Source organism: Hylobates moloch, unplaced genomic scaffold (genome assembly GCF_009828535.3).
Source record: "Hylobates moloch isolate HMO894 unplaced genomic scaffold, HMol_V3 SCAFFOLD_1, whole genome shotgun sequence".
NCBI lineage: Eukaryota > Metazoa > Chordata > Mammalia > Primates > Hylobatidae > Hylobates > Hylobates moloch.
In genome coordinates, this window is record NW_026652276.1 from 44,646,108 (window position 1) to 44,671,578 (window position 25,471).

The window sequence follows — 25,471 nt, forward strand, 5'->3', positions numbered from 1 at the left end:
AGAGGACACCAAACAAATGAAAAGACATCTCATGCTCATGGATTGGAAGAATTAATACTGTTAAAATACTGCCCAAGGCAATCTACAGATTAAATTCAATCCCTATCAAAATACCAATGTCATTTTCACAGAAATAGAAAAAAAAATACCAGAATTTTTATGGAACCACAAAAAAGTCAGAATAGCCAAAAAAATTTTTAGGAAAAAAAGAACAAAGCTGGAAGCATCACACTACCTGACTTCAAAATATATTACAAGGCTATAGTAGCCAAACAGCATGGTATTGGTATAGGCCAATGGAACAGAATACAGAACCCAGAAATAAATTTGCATATTTACTGCCAACTGATTTTCAACAAAAGCATCAAGAGCATACACTGGGGAAAGGACATCCTCTTCAATAAATGGATATCCATATGCAGAAGAATGAAACCTGACCACTATCCATCTGTCACCATTACAAAAATCAACTCAAAATGGACTAAAGACTTAAACATAAGACCCAAAACTATAAAACTACTAGATAAAAATGTATGAAAAACACTGCAGGACATTGGCCTATGAAAGATTTTATGGCTAAGAACTCAAAAGCACAGACACCTAAAATAAAAATAGACAAATAGGATTATACTAAACTGAAAAGCTTCACAGCAAAGGAAGCAATCAACAGAATGAAGAGAAAACTTACAGAATAAGAGAAAATATTTGCAAATTATTCATCCAACAAGGGACTAATATCCAGAATATACACAAGGAACTCAAACACCTCAACAATTTTTAAAAATCATGTTAAAAAGTGGGCAAATGACAAGAATAGACAATTCTCAAGAGAAAACATACAAATGGCCAACAGGTATATGAAAGAATGCTGAATATCACTAACCACCAGGGAAATGCAAATGAAAAACCACAATGAGATGTTATCGTACCCCAGTTAGAATGGCTGTTACTACAAAGACAAAAAGAGATCCTGTGGAGATGAGGGTGTAGAGAAAAGGGAACTCTTATACACCGTTGGTGGGAATGTAAATTAGTACAACCACTATGGAAAACAGTGTAGAGATTTCTCAAAAAACTAAAAGTAGAACTACTATATGATCCAGCAATTCCGCTACTAGATATCTATCCAAAGGAAAAGAAATCAGTATATCAAAGGGATACTTGCACTCACCTGTTTATCACAGCACTATTCACAAAAGCAAAGGTATGGAGTCAACCTAAGTGTACACCAACAGAAGAATGGATAAAGAAGATGATACATATGTACATGGTGTAATACTATTCAGCCATAAAAAAGAATGAAATCCCAGCCTGGGCACCATTGTGAGACCTCATCTCTACAAAAAAATATATATATATAATATATATATATATATTTAAAAACTACCAAAACATGGTAGCATGCACCTGTAGTTCCAACTACTCTGGAAGCTGAGGTGGAAGGATCACTTGAGCCTTGAAGGCGGAGGTTGCTGTGAGCCTTGATTGCGCCACTGCACTCCAGCCTGGGCAACAGAGCTGGAGTCTTGTCTCAAAAAAAAAAAAAAAAAAAAAGACATGAAATGAAATCACATCATTTGCAGCAACATGGATGGAGCTGGAGGACATTACGTTAAGTGAAATAATCCTGGCACACAAATACAAATATGGCATGTTCTCACTCCTATACGGGAGCTTAAAAAGTTGATCTCATACAGGTAGAGAGTTAAATGATGGTGATCAAAGGCTGGGAAGGATGAGTGTGTGTGAGCAGGGGATAAAGAAATGTAGATTATCCAGTACAAACATACAATTAGATAAAAAATATAAGTTATATTGTTCAACAGCGGAGTAAAGTGACGCTAATTAACAACAATATATTGTATATTTTAAAATAGCAATAAGAGAGGACTTGAAATTGTTCCTAACACATAGAAATAATAAATACTCGGCCGGGCGCAGTGGCTCACACCTGTAATCCCAGCATTTTGGGAGGCCAAGGCTGGCAGATCACTTCAGGCCAGGAGTTCGAGACCAGCCTGGTCAACATGGGGAAACCCCATCTCTACTAAAAATACAAAAATTAGCCAGGCATGGTGGTGGCGCATGCCTGTAATCCCAGCTACTCGGGTGGCTGAGACACGAGAATCACTTGAACCTGGAAGGCACCACTGCATCTTGCTGTCTGGGCGACACAGTAAGACTGCCTCAAAAGAAAAAGAAAAAAGAAATGATAAATACTCAAAGTAATGAATACCTCAAATACCCTGACTTCATTATTACACATTCTATGATTGTAACAAAATATCACACGTACTTCATAAATATGTAAGATACTATGAATCAATTTTTAAAACTGCAGTTATATTACTTCAGTTAATACATAAATGAGTGACTACAAGGATGGAAGCTTTCATGGAAAACATAAACAATAATAATTCAGATGTTATTTATATAGTAGTTTATATTTCTAAGTTACTGAAAACATTTTGATAAGTAACATAAATTAGATACTCCTAATATCCATACATTAAATTGCTTAACAATTTATTATAGTTTAAAAGCTTTAACCCAGCTCATGTCGGAATTTTATTTTCACAAATTCTGAATTAATATGATCCAGATCAATGAAGTTTTGCTTCTCTGTAGGCACTAGAGCACACTGGCTCTGGACTCACTCTGTCTGGGTTCAATCACAGCCTCACCACTTACTAGCCATTTGGGCCAGTTACCCAGTCCCTTTCTTTCTTCCTGAGTTTCCTCATCTGAAAATAGTGATAATACTTACCTTATAGGATTTTTGTAAAGATTAATTAAGAATTGGCATGTAAAACACTTCACATATTGGCTGGCACAAAATATGCACTTGTTATGTTACTTACTATTTTTTACTATAATTGCTAGATAAAATATGGAGATTGACAGTCTATTCCCTTTTGAAAATGTAGACTTGCTAGTGTTTATACGTAGCATTTTTTTTTTTTTTTTTTTTTTTTTTTTGAGGCAGAGTTTTTCTCTTTTTGCCCAGGCTGGAGTGCAATGGCGTGATCTCAGCTCACTGCAGCATCCGCCTCCCTGGTTCAAGCAATTCTCCTGCCTCAGCCTCCAAAGTAGCTGGGATTACAGGCACATGCCACCAGGCCAGGTTTATTTTGTATTTTTAGCAGAGACAGGGTTTTACCATGTTGGCCAAAATAGTCTTGATCTCCTGACCTGCAGTAATCCACCTGCCTCAGCCTCTCAAAGTGCTGGGATTACAGGCATGAGCCACCACACCCAGCCTGTACATTGTATTTTTATCTGAGGAAATAATATTTCTTTTTTTTTTTTTTTTTTTTTTATGAGATGGAGTCTTGCTCTGTTGCCAGGCTGGAGTGCAGCAGCACAGTTTCGGCTTACTGCAACCTTTGCCTCCTGGTGCCTCCCAAGTAGCTGGGCCTACAGGAGTGCACCACCATGCCAGGCTAATTTTTGTATTTTTAGTAGAGACGGGGTTTCACCATGTTGGCCAGGATGGTCTTGATCTCCTGACCACCTGATCCACCTGCCTCAGCCTCCCAGAGTGCTGGGATTACAGGTGTGAGCCATCACGCCCGGTCCTAATATTTCATAAGTATTTCAAAAATACACACCAATCATCAGAGGTAAATTGGTGGAAAGAACATATGTATGTCTTGGACTATTTTCATAGAGTTACATCATCAGAGCAAAACTTTTAGCATTGAACAAAGTCTTAGCTTTAATATATGACTTTATATTAAAGTCATAGTATATGACTTTTTCTATTTTTAAAATTTGATCTTTGTCTATGCAGCTTTTAAGCAAAAGAGCATAAAAAGTCTTTGATGTTTTATTTTAGAAACTATAAGAATAAATGAAAAATGTTACTTAACCTTCACCATGTTTTAATTTTAATAATAATATTCACTTTGCACAGTTTTCAAAGTAATTGCAAAATGCTTTCTTTCATGAGTTCCTCATGATAGCCTTGCAAGATATATAAAGCTCTTACAAAAAATGTAGCATCAGTTTAACAGTAACCAACCACACTCATTAAAGCTGTAAACAACCCAATTTGTTTCTTCCCCCAAAGAACTGAGACAGAACTGCTGGTGGTTGGGGAGCTAAGAAGAGAAGAAGGCTTGCAGCTACTGCTAACCACCTGTGCTGTTCAAATTCTAGCCAAACTACCATTACCTCTCCCTTAATTTCCTCTGTTTAAAAAGTAATAGGGGCCAGGCACAGTGGTTCATGCCTATAATCCCAGAACTTTGGAAAGTCTAGGAAGGAGGATAGCCTGAGTCCAGGAGTTCAAGACCAGCCTGGGCAACATGGAGAGACTCCACCTCTGCCAAAAAAAAAAAAAATACAAAATATTAGCATGGTGTCGTGGCATGCACCTGTGGTCCCAGCTACTCAGGAGCCTGAGGTGGGAGGATCACCTGAGTCCAGGAGGTGGAGACTGCAGTGAGTCAAGATGGCGCCATTGCAGTCCAGCCTGGGCAGCAGAGAAAGACACTGTCTCGAAAAAAAAAAACAAAACCAACTACGTGCATGCTTTGGGGTCACACATCCTTCATAAGTAAGGTTTATGAAGACCAGGCATTGGAAGGAAGTCAAATCCAAGTCCTTAAAGGATACTCTTTTTTTTTTTTTTTTTTTTTTCTAAAAAATATATATTTTTTAAAAATAGTCTTAGACAAGGTAGCATGAGGGGAAAAAAAAAAACATAATAGAGGCACTGATATTACTGACCCAGCATAAGGACACAAATCAAAGACTTGGCCTCAAACACTGAACCTATCGTGGAAACATAATTATTCACTCTGGTGAGCACTAATGAAAATTCCTCACTCTATAGGCACAGCTCTCCCCTTCTTCACATCTCTAAACTGAAGCAGGTTTGAATACCTAGCAAGTTCCTAACAGCCCTCCAATCTCATTTCTGCATGGTTTTAAACATAATTAAGAACCAGGGGAATTACATGAAAGAAAGTTCTCAACAAAATTCCCACATTTATTGCTCCTCTTCTTGCTCCTGGGTTTACCTTCCTTGAATGATGATGGCATGTTTACAGCAACTCCCAGTGTTTACATTACAACTCCCAATGTTTACACTCCTTTTGTTTACATCAGGTCCCAATAATGAGGACAACTTTCTTATAGAGTGAACCTCAGTCCCCTATTACCATCACTCTCCCATCCCTACAAATGAGGAAAATTAGAAAAATGTTTAAATAACATAATGTTTAAAACCATGCGTAAATGAGATTGGAGGGCTGTTAGGAACCTGCTTCAGTTTAGAGATGTGAAGAAGGGGAGAGCTGTGCCTATAGAGTGAGGAATTTTCATCAGCGCTCACCAGAGTGAATAATTATGTTTCCACGATAGGTTCAGTGTTTGAGGCCAAGTCTAGGAAAACTAGATCACTTTTTCTGTATCCTAGAAGGCTGAACACTGTCTCAAATGGTCTAGGTGGCCTGACCTGGATCAGGGCAAGCTCTGGTCTACAGAATGCCTGGGGTGACCCAGGGCAGAAGTTACAAACTAATGAGACTCAGGCTATATTTAGCCTTCAGACAGGTCTCCTTTGGGGTAGACAGTATTAAATATTTTAATTGTCACTTTTTTTTAACTGGGAAATAGTATATAAGAATTGGATTTAGGGGTTTTCTTAAAAATTAGAAGATCCTTGGCCAGGAATAGTAGCTCATGCCTGTAACCCCAGCCTTTTGGGAAGCCGAGGCAGGAAGATCACTTTAGGCCAGGAGTTCAGTACCAGCCTGGCCAAATAGCAAGACCCCATCTCTACCAAAAAATATATATATTTTTTATTTTTTTAACTGAGAAGATCCAGTGACCTGGGCCCACAATTCCACATGGCAGCACTGGGCCCAGGGATGGTGCACTCTTTGGATGAGGCTTTGAGTGTTCTCCAGGTCCTGCAGCCTCCTCCTGTGTAGCTCCTTTCTTTGTTTTATCAGCCTAGTACCTGTGAGGCATTTGAGTCAAGGACTCTATGTAGTAGATTAGTTTGAGCTAGAGACCACTGATCTTAGATCTAGGGACTCCTGATCTAAGTCTCAGTTAGAGACCCAAGATCTAGAGCATGAGTTCAAGATTTCTGCTCTAGAGAGTGAGTTAGAGACCTCTAATCCAGACTTCTGTAGTTTGGGAACCAGGCCATGTTTTTGGAATATATTCAAATCCCTACCATGATCTTCCCAGAGATTTTTTAAACCAACAATGACTTATCTCTAAGGGCAACTTCATTTGAAACTATCTTCTCAGAGCTGGACCATCAACAAATGGGCAAATCACCAATGTCTATTTGAGTGTTTACTTTGCACCAGGCCCTGGGCTCATGTTTTACAGTTATTTTCACAATAACTCTATGAAGTTAATACTATTCTTTATTCTTGTTTCTGGAAGGAAAGGTAACTTGTTCTAGATCATATGCTTAGTAAATGACATAATCAGGATTCAAACCCAGGTGAATTGCTTCCAGAGCCTAATGCTCTTAAAGAGAATAGTGTACTGCCTCTCTTTCTACAGAAGAAGACCTCATTACAAAGCAACCAATGGTTGTAGAGGACTTACTATGTGCCAGACACTCCTAGGAACAAAGATTAATTTATTAGTCCTCCTAACAACTATATAAGGAGGATTCTGATTATTCTCATTTTGCAGATGAGGAAACTAAGGCACACGGAAGGGAAATACCTTACTAGGCGTGGCAGAGCTAGGATTTGGATCCCAGAAGTCTGGTGCTAGAGTCTATGGCCTAAACCACTGCTCCATGAGTACCCTGGAGCTCTGCTTGTGAAATATATTAATGGTACACCCAAGTTTTCATTCAGTGGGTCTTTTAATAAGTATTTTTAGGTACTTAAACCGTAATGTCATCTCTGTGCTGGGTGCTACAGTTTTATCAAAAGACATTGACCTCCAGATAGGAGAACATGCACACTTGGAACAGTTGAATATTAGTGTAAAGCAGTGGGCCCAAAACAAATATGATTTTTTTTTTTTTGAGACGGAGTCTCACTCTGTTGCCAGGCTGGAGTGCAGTGGTGTGGTATCGGCTCACTGCAACCTCCACCTCCCAGGTTTGAGTGATTCTCCTGCCTCAGCCTTCCGAGTAGCTGGGACTACAGGCACACACCACCATGCCTGGCTAATTTTTGTATTTTTAGTAGAGACAGGGTTTCACCTTGTTGGCCAGGATGGTCTCGATCTCTTGACCTCGTGATCTGCCCGCCTCGGCCTCCCAAAGTGCTGGGATTACAGGCGTGAGCCACCGAGCCCAGCCCCACTATCTTTACATAAGCTTATGTTCAAATATGTTTATTAGCACTGATGTACAATATTTGTTCTCCCTTTCTAACTTTTCTGGATTTCTCAGTTTGTAATTCCTCCTGAAACTTTTGTGTGTGTGTGTGTGTGTGTGTGTTTCTTGCATTAACATTTCTACTATGGTGAGACTCAAGACAATATCCTTACTTTACTGAGAGTGCAAGAAGATGTGGATTAGACCAGAAAAGCAGAACTTATTCCAATGATGCAAAGTTTTTCTGACATCACCAGAGACAAGGTATTTCTTGGGAACACATTCTGCACCTAAACAGGAACCTCTTTAAGCATCAATTTTATTCTATTATAGCTATCTTCTTGGTGATTATTTTAACGTTATATAATTCTGCTTTTAAAAACTGTGTTCTGAAACAACAGAATGAAAGGGGGATAACTTCATTATTGTTATTGGTTTAAACTAATGATGTGTGTAAAGCCCTTTAAGTGGCCCTAGACTAATGTTTGTATAGTTTTTTGTTTTTGTTTTTTGTTTTTTGTTTTTGAGACAGACTCTTGCTCTGTGGCCCAGGCTGGAGTGCAGTTGCCCCATCTTGGCTCACTGCAACCTCCGTCTCCTGAGTTCAAGCAATTCTCATATCTCAGCCTCCAGAGTAAGTGGGATTACAGGCATGCACCACCACTCCAGGCTAATTTTGTATTTTTAGTAGAGATGGCGTTTCGCCATGCTGGCCAGGCTGGTCTCGAACTCCTGACCTCAGGTGATCCTCCCACCATGGCGTCCCAAAGTGCTGGGATTACAGGCGTGAGCCACCATGCCCAGCCTATATTTGTATAGTTATTTTATCCAGTTTTGTAATTCACTTTATTCCCTCTGGTGTCATCTGTCTCTTTTGCTATTTTCATTGTGTCCTTGCTACTTCTAACCCAGTGGGTCTCCAAGCCTCCACCAAAAGACTCGGCACTGGACATGAGATACTCTTAGGCTGTATACAAAGACACAGAATTAAACATTGGATCACTTAAACAGAAAAGTATGCCCTTTTCCATCTCATTTGAGCCTTCCCATCAGTTTGGAATTAATATGTCTTTAACACCCCTCTAATGGCTAATTTTTCTCCTTTTTTGTTTTTGTTTTTTTTGTTTGTTTTAAGACAGAGGCTCACTTTATTGCCCAGGCTGGAGTGCAGTGGTGTGATCATGGCTTACTCAAGAAGTTGCAGCCTCAAACTCCTGGGCTTAAGCGATCCTCCCACCTCAGCCCCCAAGTAGCTGGGACTTACAGGCATGTGCCACCACGCTCAGCTAATTTTTACATTTTCTGTAGAGACAGAGTCTCCTTATAGCCCAGGTTCATCTCAAACTCCTGGCCTCAAGTGATCTGCCCACCTCGGCCTCCCAAAGTGATGGAATTGCAGACATGAGCCACCATGCCCAGCCTAATTTTCCTTTGCCAGGTCTGTGGCTCAGTCTTTGACAAATAACATTATCTAGCCAGAATGTAGTAAGTTTTCTTTTCATTGTATTTATTTGTATGACAGCTTTCTACTTAAGATAAATGATTCAGGTTTTATGGCTATATGAGTGATATAAATTCTTTTTGAAATAAATTTATTTTGCTTAAAAATTAAAATTAGAAGAAAATTTTAAGGATATGACCAAAATTGTGAAAGCGTACTCAGACAACTAAAGTTTGGGAAACACCACCCCAGTTCAATGAGCAGTTGGTTGAGAGAGTTGTTAAGGGAAGGCGGCTCCATGCCTTTCTTATGGAAAAAGTGGGTGGACTTTTTGAGAACTTTTTTTGGTAAATTGAGGTTATTTCTACTGTTCTGTTATTGCAAAAGTAATTGCTTTGCCATTGAAAGCAATGGCAAATACCGTAATTATTTTTGCACCAACCTAATAGATTTTTGAAGTTGCTGGCAGTCTGCTTTCTAGTAAAGTTGAACAAAAATCTCTTTCACCTCTATTGTTTTAGCCTTTTTTTTTTTTTTTTTTTTTTTTACTAACCAGATAGATATTTTTTAATGAGCACGTCAGAGTCTCACTCTGCCCTGCCACATGCAGTTTGGGAGAGTATTCCCGTGTGTAACTGAGTCTTCCATTGCTTAGTCAGTGTTCTACCTGCCAGCCTCTTCTGTGTGACAGCCCTTCAGATATATCCAGATGGTGCCCTGTTCCTCACATATGATTTTGCACAGAATTGAAAGACACCCGTCAGGGTCTCCAGACCCCTCATTATCCTGAGCACTTTCTTTTGAATGTACTCCAGCTTGTTACTGAATGTCTCTAATTTCACCCCTAAATTGAAAACAGTTTACTTATCCAATTCAACAGATATTAATTGAACATCTGTCTGCTAGGCAATACTCTAAGTATAGAGTGGCACTGAACAAAGCATGAACATCTCTGCCCTCGCAGAGCTTTCATCCTGCCCTTGTGGGGGAGGCAGATATTAATAATATAATTAGGTAAATAGTATATTCTGGTTATTATTATTTGGATAGTTATTAATGCTAAAGCAAGGAATATACTAATAAGATAGTCTGCTCGATAAAGAATTTAGTGAGCCTCCTGCCTTTGGAGGTAGTTTTTTTCCAGATAGCCAAAGATCACATTAGATTAACTCTTGGCTTATAATTAGTTTGCAGTCAGCTACAGACCACAGGACTTCCCCTTCCCCCTTCAGTGAAAATATATTAAATCAGAATTCTGTCACTCTGTGTTTTGAACTTAGACTTTATCCCTGTTAGATTTTTTTGTTTGGGGGACGTTTGTACCACCCCAACCAAGAGCTCTTCAAATCTTCATTCTCTCAGCTAATATATACACCATCACTTCTTTGCTATTTAATTAACTCTAAGACACCATTGATTATAAAACAAACTATTATTTTATGTACCATTAAGAAAGAAAAATACACCAATTAAACTATAACTATTTTCTTATAAGTAATTTTAGTTTTTACCCATGGCAAAAGCTCTTTTAGACATTTTAAACATAAGTATTTCATTATATATCTCTCTTACATACATAAGAAAAGGAAATTAAGTGAAATGAAGATATTTCTAAAAGTTCCTCACACTTAAAACCTGACTCTTCTGAATCACTTTTAGAACTTAGAGCCCTCATTTCCCCATTTTTCCACATAATCTTCCTATGAGCGGTCAAGAGTATTGGTAATGCTGCATTTCTTGAGCAAGTGCTAGGGTTTTCTTCCAAGTAGCTGATACCCATTCTGCTAAGTTTGAGACTGGGACTTTCCTCATATTGCCAGAGGTTACCAATGGAAAGTTTTCAAGCAGCCACCCGGACTCACATTCTTTTCTTAAGTGATCCTTGAACAGTTTGTTGACTGAAACCTCAAGCACTCTGGGTCGTCCAGCCATGCCACATGGAAAAACAATCAATTTTGCACAGGTATTGATAAGTACATCATAATTACCACCTGGCCTGCAGTATTGAAAGATACCAGGAGGATTTCCAAGACCTATTATTGGGTTCAATTTTATAATTTATAAAGACACACCTTCACAAAAATGAAATGCTCACCTCTACTCATATTTGTAATCAACCACAATCTATGGACTTTTTTGTTTCACTTTAGTCATGTAAATGTTATTTTTTAAATAAGCCTTAAAATTCCTTACACCATCATTAATTTTTAGGTTTTCATTTTGCAATCTACGTTGCTGGATAATCAAGTAAAACTGCTGGGAAAGTATCAAAGTTCTTTATTTTTCTTGCATCATTTTTGAGGAAGAAAGCATATGCCTTTTTAACCAATAACATAGATGCCATTGTACTTTTTAAAAATTGTTGACTTAAACATAAGAAATAAACCTATAAAACTCCTAGAAGAAAACAAAAGAAAAGCTTCATGACACTGTACTTGGCAATGATTTCTTTCTTTTTTTTGTTTTGTTTTGTTTTTGTTTTTGTTTTTGTTTTTGTTTTTGTTTTTGTTTTTGTTTTAGATGGAGTTTCATTCTTATCACCCAGGCTGGAATGCAGTGACATGATAGCTCACTGCAACCTCCACCTCCCACGTTCAAGCGATTCTCCTGCCTCAGCCTCCCAAGTAGCTGGGATTACAGGCATCTGCCACCATGCCTGGCTAATTTTTGTATTTTTAGTAGAGAAAGAGTTTCACCATGTTGGCCAGGCTGGTCTCAAACTCCTGACCTCAGGTGGTCCACCCACTTCGGCCATTGAAAGTGCTGGGATTACAGGCGTGAGCCACTGTGCCTGGCCTGACAATGATTTCTTGGATATGACACCAAAGCACAGGCAACAAAAGTAAAAATAGATAAATGGGACTATATCAAACTTAAAAGCTTTGGAGCATCAAAGGACACAGTCAACAGAGTGAAAAGTCAATATGTGGAATGGGAGAAAATAATTTCAAATCATATATCTGATAAAGGGTTAATATCCAGAATATATAAATAACTCCTACAACTCAACAACAAAGAAACAACCCAATTTTTAAATGAGCAAAGGGTTTGAACAGACAATTCTCCAAATGGCCAATAAGATGTGAAAAGATTCTCAATATCACTAGTAATTAGGGGAATACAAATGAAAACCACAATAAGTTATCACCTTATACCTGTTAGAATAGCTACTATCCAAAAAACAAATGTTAGTGAGGATGCGGACAATTAGAACCCTTGTGCACTGTTGGTAGGGAATGTAAAATAGTTCAGCCATCATAGAAAACAATATGGAGTTTCCTCAAAAACTTATAAATAGAATTACCATATGATCCAGCAATCCCACTTCTGGGCATATATTTAAAATAATCAAAAGCAGGATCTCAAAGATATATTTACACACCCATATTAATAGCAACATTATTCACAATAGTCAAGAGGTGGAAACAACCCACATGTTCATAGACAGCTGGATAAACAAAATGTGGTATATATATTCAATGGAATATTATTCAATCTTAAAAAGGAAGGAAATCTTGTAACATGCTACAGCGTGGATGAACCTTGAGGACATTACACTAAGTGAAATAAGCCAGTCACAAAAAGGCCTACAGTGTTGTAAAGACATGAGGAGGATTCCCAAGCCAAGGCACATCTCTTATTCTTAGATTGAATTTTACAATTTACAAAGACACACTTTCACAAAAATGAAGTGCTCACCTCTACTCATATTTTTAAAGTTATCAACCACAATCTATGGACTTTTGTGTCCAAGTGATTTTGTGTCAATATGATTCCTCTTATATGAGGTATCTAATGTAGTCAAATTCATAGCAAAAGAAAGTGGAATGATGGTTACCAGGGTCTGAGGACAGGAAGTAATGGGGAGTTGTTTAATGGGTATAGGGTTTTATTTTTTCAAGCTGAAAAAGTTCTGGAGATTTGTTTCACAATAATGCGTGTATACTTAACACTACTGAACTGTACACTAAAAAATGGTTAAAATGGCAAATTTTTGTTTTTACTACAATTTTTATACATTTTAATATATATCTTTTTATTGTAGTAAGACATACATGACATGAAATTTACCATTTTAACTATCAGTAAGTGTACAGTTCAGTGACATTAAGTACATTCATATTGTTGTGCAGCCATTACTGCAATCCGACTCCAAATGACATTTAATTGCGTGGTGAAGGGGGTATTACGGAACTAAAATAATGAAATAAAATTAATTACTAACTGCTGAGTATCTGGTAAAAATACAGAACCATTGAAATACTTTCAAATAATCTATATGTAGTAGCAATTTAAGTGCCTCTTTGAACTTCGTGCCTTTTTTGTGTGGGCTTCTGCAGTTCTTCACTATCTGGGATGATGGCAAGATTGCAAAGAACAGAGTGTTGAGCTGCCTAAATTTCCCTGAGGTCTAACCCAAAGCTCTGGGAGGGTGGACTTTTCCCAACTCCGAGTTCTTGATACCTGGGGTTTCCAGTCGTGATGCTAAGGTAGACGAGGTAGGCAACATGAGGCAACATATGCCCTGACAGTGACTCCAACCAAGTCAGCAAGAGCAGCAAGGCCAGCAGTATCCAGAAGTTCTCCCAAGCCCACAAGCTCATGTGAACTTTTCTGAATAAAAGCCACATTCTTCCCCTTCATTAAATCATTATTTGTGGTACAATCTTCTCCCAAATTTCTTCCTGGATTTCATTCAAAGATGGAGCTAATTAAATCCCATTAGCTCCACCTCTCTGTATTTTTTCTTCATTTGCAACATGGCTTTTTCTCATTGTAATATCATTAAAATAAGGAACATGTGATGGAGCCTTATGCTAGAGACTCCTGAAGTGAATATGACCTTTAACTCTATTTATTTGGATTCTCAGTATGTTCTTAACCATCCCCACTTCCATGATCAAAAGAATTTTTACAAATTCCATGTCACTGCCTATGTTTTTCTCTGTTTTGTCTCTCTTCTCCAAGGCCTAGATAATGTGAACAATTGTTCCTGAAATTGCTAACCTAACTTTTTTTATTTCCACTAGCTAATCTTGATTGCTTGCCTTTTTTATGTAATAACTTCATTTCTTAATTCCCCTTATGAGCAGTATTTCCAATTTAACATAGTGACCTAAGGAACATGCTAGACATAGAAAGACATGAATACAGTAGGTTCCTTTCCCTTAAGGAATTCTCAGTCTAACAGCCAAGACATATAAACAAATAACTATAATACAATCTGATAAGCGCACTAGTAGAAGGACATGCAGCCCAGAGGAAGGAATAATTAACTCAGGCTGGGAGAACAGGGAAGGAAATGAAGGCCTGGTGGCATGAAACAGAGTGGCAGGTTCAGAAACACCAAGTCCTTCCAGTATCCCAAAGCAAGACATGTAAGAGAAAGACTAACATGGAGGCTTAATCAAGAGGCAGAGGCCAGACTATGAAGATTCTTTTGTATTACACTAAGACATTTCCACTTCCTGCAGTAAATGATTTTCTTTAAATTTTTTTAGGATTAGTACATAGTTCTAAAAATAAGTTTAGGTTATGTTTCATTCCTTAGTGTTAAGAGGTGCTTCCATTTTGTTATAGTTTTTCAGTTCCTTTGTTTAGAAATCAGGGTTGGTAGTCAAAATACTAAAGAGTAAAACCAAATGAATCACAGAATTGCCACACCAACAAGCAGAGCTGGGCTGTTTACAAGGAAGCCCAGCTGTTTCTTCAAAGTCCAAGATCATTCTCTTTGTTTTCATGCCTATTCATAATGATGAAGAAAATATATTATAAGTAAAATGTTAATTTAAATCCAAAAGAGGGTGAAAATTGGAGGAAGTAGACCCTTCCTGGTTTATATAACTTTTCTGTTGAGCGCTTAGTTTTTGAAGTTGGCATGAATACCCACTGATGGTGGATTTGTTTCATCACGTGAATACTGATGTAAGGGGAGGAGGGGATTTCCTCTGGCCCTTCCTCCTCATCTGCTTCTTAACCTCCTTCCTGTGCTCAGGCAATCAGCAGCAGTTCTTTGCCAGACACCACTCACCACACTGACAGAGGTCAACAGCTAACTAGGCTCATATCTGGAATTAATTTCATATGTCTTGTTACTTAAGAGATAATCAAAATGCAGGTCTATTTCTAGGTATTACTTCTTGATTGTTTTTCATACAATGAGAAATATTGCTGTAGTAAATAAAGTTGTTATTTAAATTAATACTGCTGGATCATTAAGAACATTTTCTCAAATAACACACTCTTTTCCTTTTACTATTCTAAAGTCTGCACTGATAGTGCTATTCTACAGTTTCTACAGATTTGCTATCCTTCAAGGAATGGTTTAATTGCAAATCAATTTTGCATTTAAATTTCCACTACATTTAGAATTTTTATTTATTAAAGAGACTAGTGGATATCTGTACTTTTTCATTCACCTTTACTCAAGCATTTACATAAGCACCATGAGAAATTATATGTTTAGCTTCCCAGATAAACTTAAAACACAGTGCTTTGAAAGAGTAATTAGAAATAAGAAAGCACTTGACAAGTGCTGCCTAATAAATGCCATTTCTCCCATTTTTAATTATTAGATTGGTATGAATTTTATTTTTAAGAAATCATGCGGCCGGGCGCGGTGGCTCACGCTTGTAATCCCAGCACTTTGGGAGGCCGAGGCGGGTGGATCACAAGGTCAGGAGATCGAGACCACGGTGAAACCCCGTCTCTACTAAAAAAATACAAAAAAATTAGCCGGGCGTGGTGGCGGGCGCCTGTAGTCCCAGCTACTCGGAGAGGCTGAGGCAGGAGAATGGCCTGAACCTGGGAGGCGGAGCTTGCAGTGAGCCGAGATTGCGCCACTGCACTCCAGCCTGGGCGAAAGCGAAAGACTCCGTCTCAAAAAAAAAAAAAAAAAAAAAAAAGAAATCATGCATGTCGGCTGGGAGCGGTGGCTCACACCTATAATCCCAACACTTTGGGAAGCCAAGGCAGAAGGCTTGCTTGAGCTCAGGAGTTTGAGATCAGCCTGGGCAACATGGCAAAACCTCGCCTCTACAAAAAATACAAAACTTAGCCGGGTGTGGTGGCACGCACCTATAGTCCCAGCTACACGGAAGGATTGTGCGAGCCCGGGAGGTGGAGGTTACAGTGAGCCACGATTGTGCCACTACACTCCAGCCTGGGGGAGAGAGTGAGACCCTCTCTCAAAAAAGAAAAGAAATTATGCATCTCATCTTGTTCAGTCATAAAAATGACTGGTTCTTCAAATTATTGTATCTCCTATGTATGTCTTCAATATCTATTAATGGAAATACAGTCACTCAAATGAAATGCTAAAAAATGAAACTGACTTAATTGAAAAAACTCATAAGACATTGTATTTCTGCTTTAGACGTATGAGTGATATTATGTATCTACTAAAATTTGTAAGGTCACTTTTCCTATTTTCTGAAATGACTTTAAAAATGTGTAAATACATGTTAATGTAACTTTATCTGAGATTAAGCCATTGGAGATTTTTTTTTTTTTTTGTAGAGACAGGGTCCTACTATGTTCCTGTTATGTTGCCCAGGCTGGTCTCCAACTCCTGAGCTCAAACAATCCTCCTGCCTCAGCCTTCCAAAGTGCTGGGATTACAGGCATGTGCCACTGCACCTGGCCAAGATCTTTTCCTATTCATTAGTATTATCACACATAGGTAGAAATAATGTATAATTCAATCTTAAGAATATGCAAATTTCTCTTTGCTTTTGATATTTCAGCTTCATCAAACCCAGAAGTCATCAAGATAAATTCAATTCTGGATATAGTAACAAAAGTGGAAGACTATTATCTTAAAGGATATATTGTTGGGGCTATTCATCCTGTTATACAACCTGTGGGGCAACGAAAACACCTACCTGCAAGTTACCTATACAGAGTGGTGCTATCGCGCTTGAAATTAAGGTAAGCACACTGTTCAAGAAAGAGGCAGGTGAGGGTGACAGTTCTCTTTGTCTAAAAGAAAAAAAATTTGAATCAAGTGACAGAGAATAAAGGACACATGGGGGTTTTAGTTTAAAGCACATTTTCCAGCAGTGGAACCTGGATTGAAGCAAGGAAATGTTACACCTCCTTCTTTAAAACTCCTGATTGATTTTTGCTTCTTGCAGACAAATGTATCCTAAGTGAGGATGTCCGTGAACAAAGGGAAAGCAAAATAGATTCCAGAGTCACCTGGAAGCTCCTGTAGCCACTTCAGCAGATGCAGGAGAAGCAGTGAGCTACAGATACTATCACTAGGCTAAAGAGCTGACCAGACCTACCAAGTCCACTTTCACTAAGCTTTCTGACTGTCCTACATTGTTTTATTAATAGCGGCAACAGAAACTATCTCTACATTCTAAAACTTTTTTTTTTCAAGACAGAGTTTCGCTCTTGTTGCCCAAGCTGGAGTGCAATGGCACCATCTCAGCTCACTGTAACCTCTGCCTCCCAGGTTCAAGCGATTCTCCAGCCTCAGCCTCCCAAGTAGCTGGGATTACAGGCTCCTGCCACCACAGCCAGCTAATTTTTTGTATTTTTAGTAGAGATGGGGTTTCACCATGTTGGCCAGGCTGGTCTTGAACTCCTGACCTCAGGTGATCCACCCACCTTGGCCTCCCAAAGTACTGGGATTACAGGCATGAGCCACTGCACCCAGCCCATTCGAAAACTTTTAACAACAGAAAGACCTACTATGACAAGTTCTCACAAATTAGACCTCTTGTTAACCTTTTTCCAAAATCGAATTTAAAAGCTAACCATTGTAGTGGTTTTTTATTTTAATAGTTACTTTTCCAAACAATACTGCAACCATTTTTGCCAGCCTAGATTGTAAATTTGATAGTTTTCATGGTAAAATACTGTTGTTCTTTCCAATGAAGAATAAAAATAACCAGACAAATAGATTAACACATTAAATTTTTTTACACAACCCTTTAATATGTTACTTAATGACAGGGATGCATTCTAAGAAGTGTGTCCTTAGGCTGTTTCGTCATTGTGTGAAAATCACAGAGTGTACTTACACAAACCTAGATGCTATAGCCTACTATGCACCTAGGCTATATGGTATAGCTTATTGCTCTGAGACTCCAAACCTGTACAGTCTGTTACCAACTGAATACTGTAGGCAATGGTAACACAATAATAAGTATTTGTGTGGCTAAACATACCTAAAGATGGAAAAGGTACAGTAAAAATACCTTACTCTATAATCTTATGGGACCACCGCTGTATATGCAGTCCATTGTTGACAGAAACTTCATTATGCAGTGCGTGACTGTATATCAAAACCATCCTAAAGACCAGGGAAAAAAATTATGTTTTCTCTTTATAGTGATGGATCAACAGCAATCACTTTATGAGAGGGCTAAGCAGAGAAGGAAAAATGAAATTAGAGGAAAACTAAGAAAATAGGAAAATTTCAAAAAACAAGAAAGGGCGTTAAAAAATTCCAGGTGTGATTTTAAGGAAGAGTCTCCCATGGAGTAATTGCCTACTTTAATATGTCTGGCAGGGTGTGTACAGGCTTCAGCTTTCACTAGAATATGAAGCCTCATCAGATATTTACTAGTTCAAGCATTACTAAGCAAACATGACATTTTTGCACAGTAGTAATGCTTATGTCCTAATTACAAATCTTATCAACCATGTGTGAATTATCTTTTCTGCTTTTAGGATTACTTCAGACAGACTTAGCAGTACCCTGGCAAGGCTAAGAATAAGCAAAGAAAAAAGATCAGAAAAGAAGAAAAAGGGAAAAGGGCAATATTTATTTGCATTTAAATGGAATTTTTACTTCTGCTTTTGTTCGATAGGATATAACAACAATCTAAAATTATTTCTTATAACTTTATTAAAACTACAGACATGAAGCTTTTCTTTCTTTCTAAATTACAAATTAAATTAATAGCAGTTTAAATTAAGAAAATTTGAGTTAATAGAAGTTATTGTGCTTTTCTGGTATTTTTATATAAGAAGATAGCAATTACCTTGACCCTGTTTGTGAGTTGCTCACTCATTTTCACATGAGCATATTAGCTGAAAAGCAGCAATTGGCCTCCAACCATGAACATATTCCCTCTGTTATAGCCCAAAGAATTCGGCAGCACCCAGTGGACAAAGACGCCCAAGGCTTGTGATTGAGGAATGTCTCCTAACTTCTGAGGCACAAACAAATGACACAGCAAAAGAACTGATAGAAAAGGTACTAAATTTATGCACTTTTTCATGGGATATTGAGAAACATTTGGTATTTCATCTTCATCAATTTCCTTTTTTACCCTAAAAAGAATAAGGAAATGACAGGTAACTTTTCCACCAGAATTTAAAACATATCAAAGTACTTGTGCCAAATTGTAAAGAGTTTAAAACAGAAATACAGGCCAGTGAAACAAAATGGACAACCAGAAATAAATGTAAACAAATATAAGAAGTTCAATGACAAACCTGATGAAATAAAATGGAGGAACAACTATTATTTAATGAATGCTGTTGGGAAAGTAGGCAATTGTTCTGCAGAGAATAAATTCCATATTTCAGATGAGATAAAGAGGTAATTTTTTAATATAAAAAAAGAAAATGGAAGAGTAAATGTACTCAATGAATACATTAAGGAGTTTGAGTATATAAATATAACTTAACTGTACTAGGAAAACTAAGCTTAAAAAAGAAGAGTCAAAGAGAAATCTGCAACAGACATGTCCTATGGGAGCTTCATTTTCAAAATATACATTACAAGAAAGGAATACAAATCCATGAAGGTAATATGTAGTCTTAAATGGACAGACAGAGACCATGGACAGCAAATATAAAAGAAAGAAACGTCAATAATTAGGAGACGGTTGGTAACAGGTTCAACCTAATAATGTTTAATGTAAATAAAAACTGAGAAGTAATACCTCACCAGTATTAAACCGGAAAATTTAATTAAAATCCAGTATTAGCAAAGCTTTAAGACAAGTTAAGGCCAGGTGTGGTGGCTCACACCTGTAATCCCAACACTTTGGGAGGCTGAGGCAGGAGGATCACCTGAGGCCAGGAGTTCCAAGACCAGCCTAAGCAACATAGCGAGACCCCCAACTCTACAAAAACTAAAAGAAAAAAAAAATCAGCTGGATGTGGTGACACATGCCTGTAGTACCATGTACTCAGGAGGGTAAGACAGGAGGATCACCTGAGCCCAGAAGTAAGCCTGCAGTGAGCTGTGATCAAGCCACTACACTCCAGCCTGGGTGACAGAGCAAGACTCTATCTCTAATAATAACAATAATAATAATAAAAACAAAGAAAAGCTAACATTCATAACACAACTGGCATTGTAACAAATTAATGCAGTATTCCTGAATATCTATTTAGTAAGAAGAATTATAAATCCCGTTTTGCCTTTTTTTTGGTGGTGTTGTTAAAGAAAATAGGCTGGAGTATGGTGGCACAATCACAGCTCACTGCAGCCTCAAACTCCTGAACTCGAGCAATTCTCCTGCCCTAGCCACCCTGGTAGCTGGGATTGTAGGCATGTGACACCACGCCCAGCCAATTTTTTTATTTTGTAAAGACAAGAGTCTGTATTGCCCAGGCTAGTCTTAAACTCCTGGGCTCAATCGATCCTACTGCCGTGGCCTCCCAAAGTGCTGGGATTACAGGTGTGAGCCACCATGCCTGGCCATAAATCCCGTTTTATTTTTTAATCCCCTCCTTAGGAACTGATTTTAAGAACATAATTGAAAGGGGAAAAAATAATTTTTATACAAAGATATTTAACCAACAGTGAATAAGGGTCCAAATTCTCAATAACTGGAAGACTTTGAAAAAGACAATGATGGATTAATATAATAGAATATTTTATAGGCATTAAACATGACAACTATATTGACTGTCAAGAGAGAAAAGTCTATACAATATAACTTAATTTAAACTTAAATGAAAAGTTAAATGCTGTATGTATATTGATTAAAACAAAAAAGTTGTACATTCATAAATATTCTAAATTGATGGGATTTTATGGTGAAAGGTGTTTCTTTTCCATTGCATTGACCTATTTATAAGGTTTTACTTTTTATTTAGATACATACAGCTAAAATCTAAGGCATTTCCTTTCAGGTAAGAAACTGAAACGCGTTCACTTGTTTCTCTAGTTGTTTCCAAGTGTTAAATACTATGTATGTAAGATTATCTGTGGTTTGGGGATAAGCCAGTTATAGTTGCTAACGATTATTTCCCATTTAGGTACAAAGTCACTATTCAATAAGGGTTTTTAGTCTTTGAGACTAAATTTTATAAACAAACTACGCATATTGTTTATTAGTACTATTCTGGGAAATTTTTTTTCTGGTAATAAATCCACTCCAGCAAATTTCTTTTGAAAACAAAAATGTAGCTACTAATTTAGTCTTAATAGATCACCATCAGAGCCCTTGTTTTGCATTTGACTTCCTGGACACAGTTAAAGATCTATTTAAACAGGAAAGTACTGTTATTTCAGCAATTAGAACAACGGGGTTATTTCATTAAGAGAAAAGCTTCAGGAAACATAGCACATGAAATATTTGAGCATGGCTCCGGGTATGAACAAGAGCCATAGATGAATTGCCAAATATTATTTTTGAGCGGCTGCCTTGTGTAAAGAGTTGGTTGTTGAACAGCTAACTTTCAAGTCAAGTTCTAACATTATACCAGTGTTCACTCTAATTTTAAAATTCGGTTTATAAGTATTTTTCTCAGAATTTTAAACTAAAAATAACGTTTTAAAAATATCGATCCTCCAACTTAAAAATGGAAAAAAAATTAATACTATATTTGTTACCAGTCCTTTCCAGATAAAATTTCCTAGTAATGGAAAAAAAGCTTTTCTGCATCTTTTCACTCAAATCAACTAACAAGACCTAGAGGAAGCACTGACGATAAATTCACCCATTTCTACCTGCAGAATATGCCATATCTCTATCCCTCCCTCTTCTTCTCTCCCAGGACAACTGATATAAAGGAAAATTTGTGGTTGTTTTAAATGGTTACAATCTCAATATGTTAATTCATAGGAACAAATGCTGTTTCACCAGCTCTAGCCCCTTGTCCTAACTCCACACACCTACACTCTCTCCCCCCTCTCAGAATTCTCCTGCCTCACAAGCTGGAGCTGAGTGAATTAAGTTGCCCCCGTTGACTGGGCATTGCTCTCTGTTCTGCCCCAGGTCTTCCTGGCTTTTCTCACTCCATTTCATTCTGACTCTAAATGTTTGCATTTGCAACCTCCATCATAATTCTTTTTCTTTCTTCTCCTCCCAGGTAACATTTACAACATTTAATTTAAATGTTTAAAACAGTAGCCAATAAAAGACATTGCTATTTCTTCATTTAACTAATTTAACAAGTACTTACAGAGCACCTATGAGTAGAAAACACTGCAATACAAAGAAGGATAAGACATAGTCCCCTATGTCAGCCTTCAAAGGAGCTGCCAGTTGAACACATGAAGAAAATAGAACAAAGAAAGGAAGTAAAAGCAGAGAGGAACAGGCCTTAGGTTTTTGGCTGTAACATTTCAACAAAAGCTAAATCTTACTGATATGTCAATGGGAAAAGTGCTGAGTGTAAAAATAAGCATTCTTAAGTTCCCAAAAATTATTTCAATGATATTATATCATAAGCTTCAGAATCCTATTCTTTAACTGATAGGATTGAATCTAATCCTATGTATCTGGCCCACATAGGAGACAATAGCATAAAGACATAAGCCGATCAGAAAGCTTTGTAAGAGTAGTGGTATGAATTGGGCTTGTGCTTTAAACCTACACATTTGTCAAGAATCAGTCTTTTGCCGGGCCCGGTGGCTCAAGCCTGTAATCCCAGCACTTTGAGAGGCCGAGGCGGGTGGATCACGAGGTCAGGAGATCGAGACCATCCTGGCTAACACGGTGAAACCCCGTCTCTACTAAAAATACAAAAAATTAGCCGGACGTGTTGGCGGGCGCCTGTAGTCCCAGCTACTCGGGAGGCTGAGGCAGGAGAATGGCGTGAACCCGGGAGGCGGAGCTTGCAGTGAGCTGAGATCGCGCCACTGCACTCCAGCCTGGGGGACAGAGCAAGACTCCGTCTCAAAAAAAAAAAAAAAAAAAAAAAAAAATCAGTCTTTTAACATTTTTCTTTGATACCATCAAACAAGCAAAACTATGTGTATTTTGCTTTTAATTTAATAAAGCTCTTCTTTATTAATGAAGATGTATTTGGTAATGTTATTTTTAGGAATTTCTTGGAATAGGTTTTAATTTTGCTCCAACTGGAGACACCATTGTTAAATGGTCTGCAAAAATCACGCTACAGAATTATTAGTTCTTCCCAAACAGTGGCCCTTCAGGGAAAAATAATTCCTGTTTTCATAATTTCTAAAGTATATTTGGTTCTGTTTGAAGGTCATGATGATCGTGTGGCATGGTCTTGCGGGCAGTGCTATTTTACAGGTGATTCATTAGTTTATGAATGAGTCTTTTGTTACTGGTCAAGTTACTCCATCTGCTAGTGGATTTCCTCAATAAGCCTAAAGGTTAATTGATAAAGTAATCAATGAAAATACAGTTTACATTTTGTTCTGCCATCTCTTTTTAAATATCAGATTAATGTCGCTGCTAAAAGAGGAATGAAATTTGTTGGATTCATATCACAGCATTATTCTCCATCTAAATTCTGCAATGGAACCAACCATGATGGAGATATAGAATCGATGCTACATGTGAGACACGGTTCAGATGAAAACTGTAGAAGTTGGAATGAAGGGACATTAAGTGGGCAATCATCTGAAAGTGGAATTGAGGAAGAACTTCATCATGAAAGTGGACAGTATCAAATGGAACAAAACGGCAGCCCTAGTTCCTCTAAATCAAGAAAGGGAGAAGGTAACAGACAAGATTAGTAGAAAGAGAATATACTATAGTTTAGATTAAGCAAAATAAGTTTTTGAGGGTTTTTTTTAGAAATATGAGTCAAAGTAAATTGCTAAAGATTATAATGACTAAATGAACTAATACAAACATGATGATTTTTAAAAGTTATTACAGCTAGCAATAAGGCAGGGCAGTTTTTTAGACAGTTGTCTCTGGCAGGACATACAGTGCCATCCACATAATGAAACTTTGTGTTGAAGATTGGTTTCTATTTAGTCATCCAAAATTCCCTCGTAAATTGGAGGCTGTACATGTGTACCAAATAAGTGAGTCTATTAAGTCTAAAAAGCTGTTCTGATTTATGTTTGTACTAATAAACAGCGTGTGAGAATTTTCGTTTTGGCCTTTCCCATTTCATGGATGGTTTTCACCTTTGAAATTAATTGGCTTTCTTTGATCATCAACTAGAATGTGAAACTGGCACATCATGATGAAACAATTAATATAACAATAGTGCCTGCATCCTAAAATAACTTTGAACAACAGTTGTATTCTTCTGTGCCAGCTAGCAAGTCTTCCCAAGAAATTGAGAGTATTTTATTCATGCATTTGGGACCATTCAAAGTTTTCTGATACCTTTGTGGGCATGCTTTAAAAAAGCACCATCAGAGAAAAGCAAAGGCTACATATACCTTAGCATTAACAACATGGGCTCTGGAATCAGATACCTCAATTTCTTTATAAAAAGGGGTAATAGTAAGAACTCCCTCATTGGGTTGTTGTGAGAAGTAAATAAGAAATGTCTACAAAGTGTTTGACCCAGTGCCTGGTACAGAATAAACTCTATATTAACTGCTATTAACTGATCCTTCCATCAGTGTTGGCACTGGAGGAGCACGCCTTGGTGTCAGACTTTCTGGGTTATGTTTTGATGTACTTAGCATCCTATACATGGCAGAGATTCATTTAGCCACATAAGCTCCACCTCCTGAAGAAATAACTGGGAGCATTTACCAACTTAGATCGCACCGATCTCCACCACCATCACCACCACCCTCCTCTTTTCTCACCCGTTCCCTAGCTAACAATGTCCCTGATTTTTCTGCAATGCAAAAATTATAGGAATGTGTATTAGTCTCTTCTCATGCTGCAAATAAAGAAATACCTGAGACTGGGTAATTTATAAAGGAAAGAGGTTTAATTGACTCACAGTCCAGCATGGCTGGAGAGGCCTTGGGAAACTGACAATCATGGCAGAAGGGAAAGCAAACATGTCCTTCTTCACGTGGTGGCAGGAGAGAGAAGAATGAAAGCCCAGCAAAGGGGGAGGCCCCTTATAAAACCATCAGATCCCGTGATAACTAACTCACTGTTATTAGAACAAGATGGGGGAAACCGCTCCCATGATTCAACTATCACTATCTGATCCCTCCCACAACATGTGGGGATTATGGGAACTACAATTCAAGATGAGATTTGGGTGGGGACACAGCCAAACCATATCAGAATGTAAAAGTGAACAAGAGGTATCGGAATTATGGTCAGAGAGCTATTCACTATCTTCCACCCATTCCTACCTTTAAACTCCAGGTGAGTTCCCACCCTTATTTTGAGCAAATCAGATGTCTATTTCTATTCCTTTAAGTTCTAAATCCAATACAGTACTTAATGTAACTATCGATCTTTAGATTCCTCTCTCTCAGTATTTTTAAAGTATATACTTCTCAATAACTTTTCTGCAGCAGTGGTTTTTAATTAGAAGAGGGAGAATGGGGGTAGCAAGAATTCACAAAAGACCTCTTTGAGTATCTGGTGAAATCCATGGAATCCAGATACTTT

At 37.8% G+C, this 25,471-nt stretch overlaps 1 protein-coding gene across 1 annotated transcript in view; it reads left to right on the forward strand.

Moving 5' to 3' along the window:
- Positions 1–25,471, forward strand: part of RFTN2 (raftlin family member 2) — a 101,288-nt gene that overhangs the window by 13,323 nt on the left and 62,494 nt on the right. Inside the window, exons 2-4 of the mRNA XM_032755063.2 lie at positions 16,496–16,679; positions 18,849–18,963; positions 23,365–23,644. Coding sequence (XP_032610954.1) covers positions 16,496–16,679; positions 18,849–18,963; positions 23,365–23,644 — 579 coding nt within the window. The remainder of the gene's footprint in view (positions 1–16,495; positions 16,680–18,848; positions 18,964–23,364; positions 23,645–25,471) is intronic.